This window comes from Orycteropus afer, unplaced genomic scaffold (genome assembly GCF_000298275.1).
Source record: "Orycteropus afer afer isolate SDZICR_OR568_19922 unplaced genomic scaffold, OryAfe1.0 scaffold00145, whole genome shotgun sequence".
NCBI classification, from domain to species: Eukaryota; Metazoa; Chordata; class Mammalia; order Tubulidentata; family Orycteropodidae; genus Orycteropus; species Orycteropus afer.
In genome coordinates, this window is record NW_006921732.1 from 7930625 (window position 1) to 7931156 (window position 532).

Here is a 532-nt window from a genome sequence, read left to right on the forward strand (position 1 = left end):
GGCAATCCTACTTCCGTAGTGATACTGCCTCGGAAACCCAAGGAGGGGTCGCTATGAGTCGGGGCCGACTCGACGGCAAACAACAACAACAACAGCTGGTATCCCTTAACACAGGAGTATGGGTTGAAGAGACCAGTGATAGTAATTGAGGAACAGATTAGGGTAATAGAGGAAACAAATTTCTTGAGGCTGATGCATCTGAATTTCATTTTCAGCGAACTGAACAGAGGGATACAAGAAAAGCAAAACTGAAAGAAAAGAAAGAGCAGAATCAGAATAAGACCTTAATCCAGGCCATCAAGGTGAGTTCTCAAAGTTTAGGCCCTCTGGTCCTGCCTAAAGCTTATTGGGAACCTTACTTAGGATGCTTTACCTGAATGAATGTGTTCACTTTCTTTCTGCTTTGGTGAAGCAGTGTGATGAAGGAGCTGCTGGGCTCTGGAGTAAAGCCACCCAAGTACATTCTCAGTGCTCTCACTTATATGCATGTGTTGGCCTCAGGCAAGCCACAGAACGCCTCTGATTCAGTTTT

General features: G+C 45.3%; 1 protein-coding gene across 1 annotated transcript in view; it reads left to right on the forward strand.

Moving 5' to 3' along the window:
* TTC4 (tetratricopeptide repeat domain 4) overlaps positions 1–532 on the forward strand; it is a 20675-nt gene that overhangs the window by 13153 nt on the left and 6990 nt on the right. Inside the window, exon 6 of the mRNA XM_007945947.2 lies at positions 216–302. Coding sequence (XP_007944138.1) covers positions 216–302 — 87 coding nt within the window. The remainder of the gene's footprint in view (positions 1–215; positions 303–532) is intronic.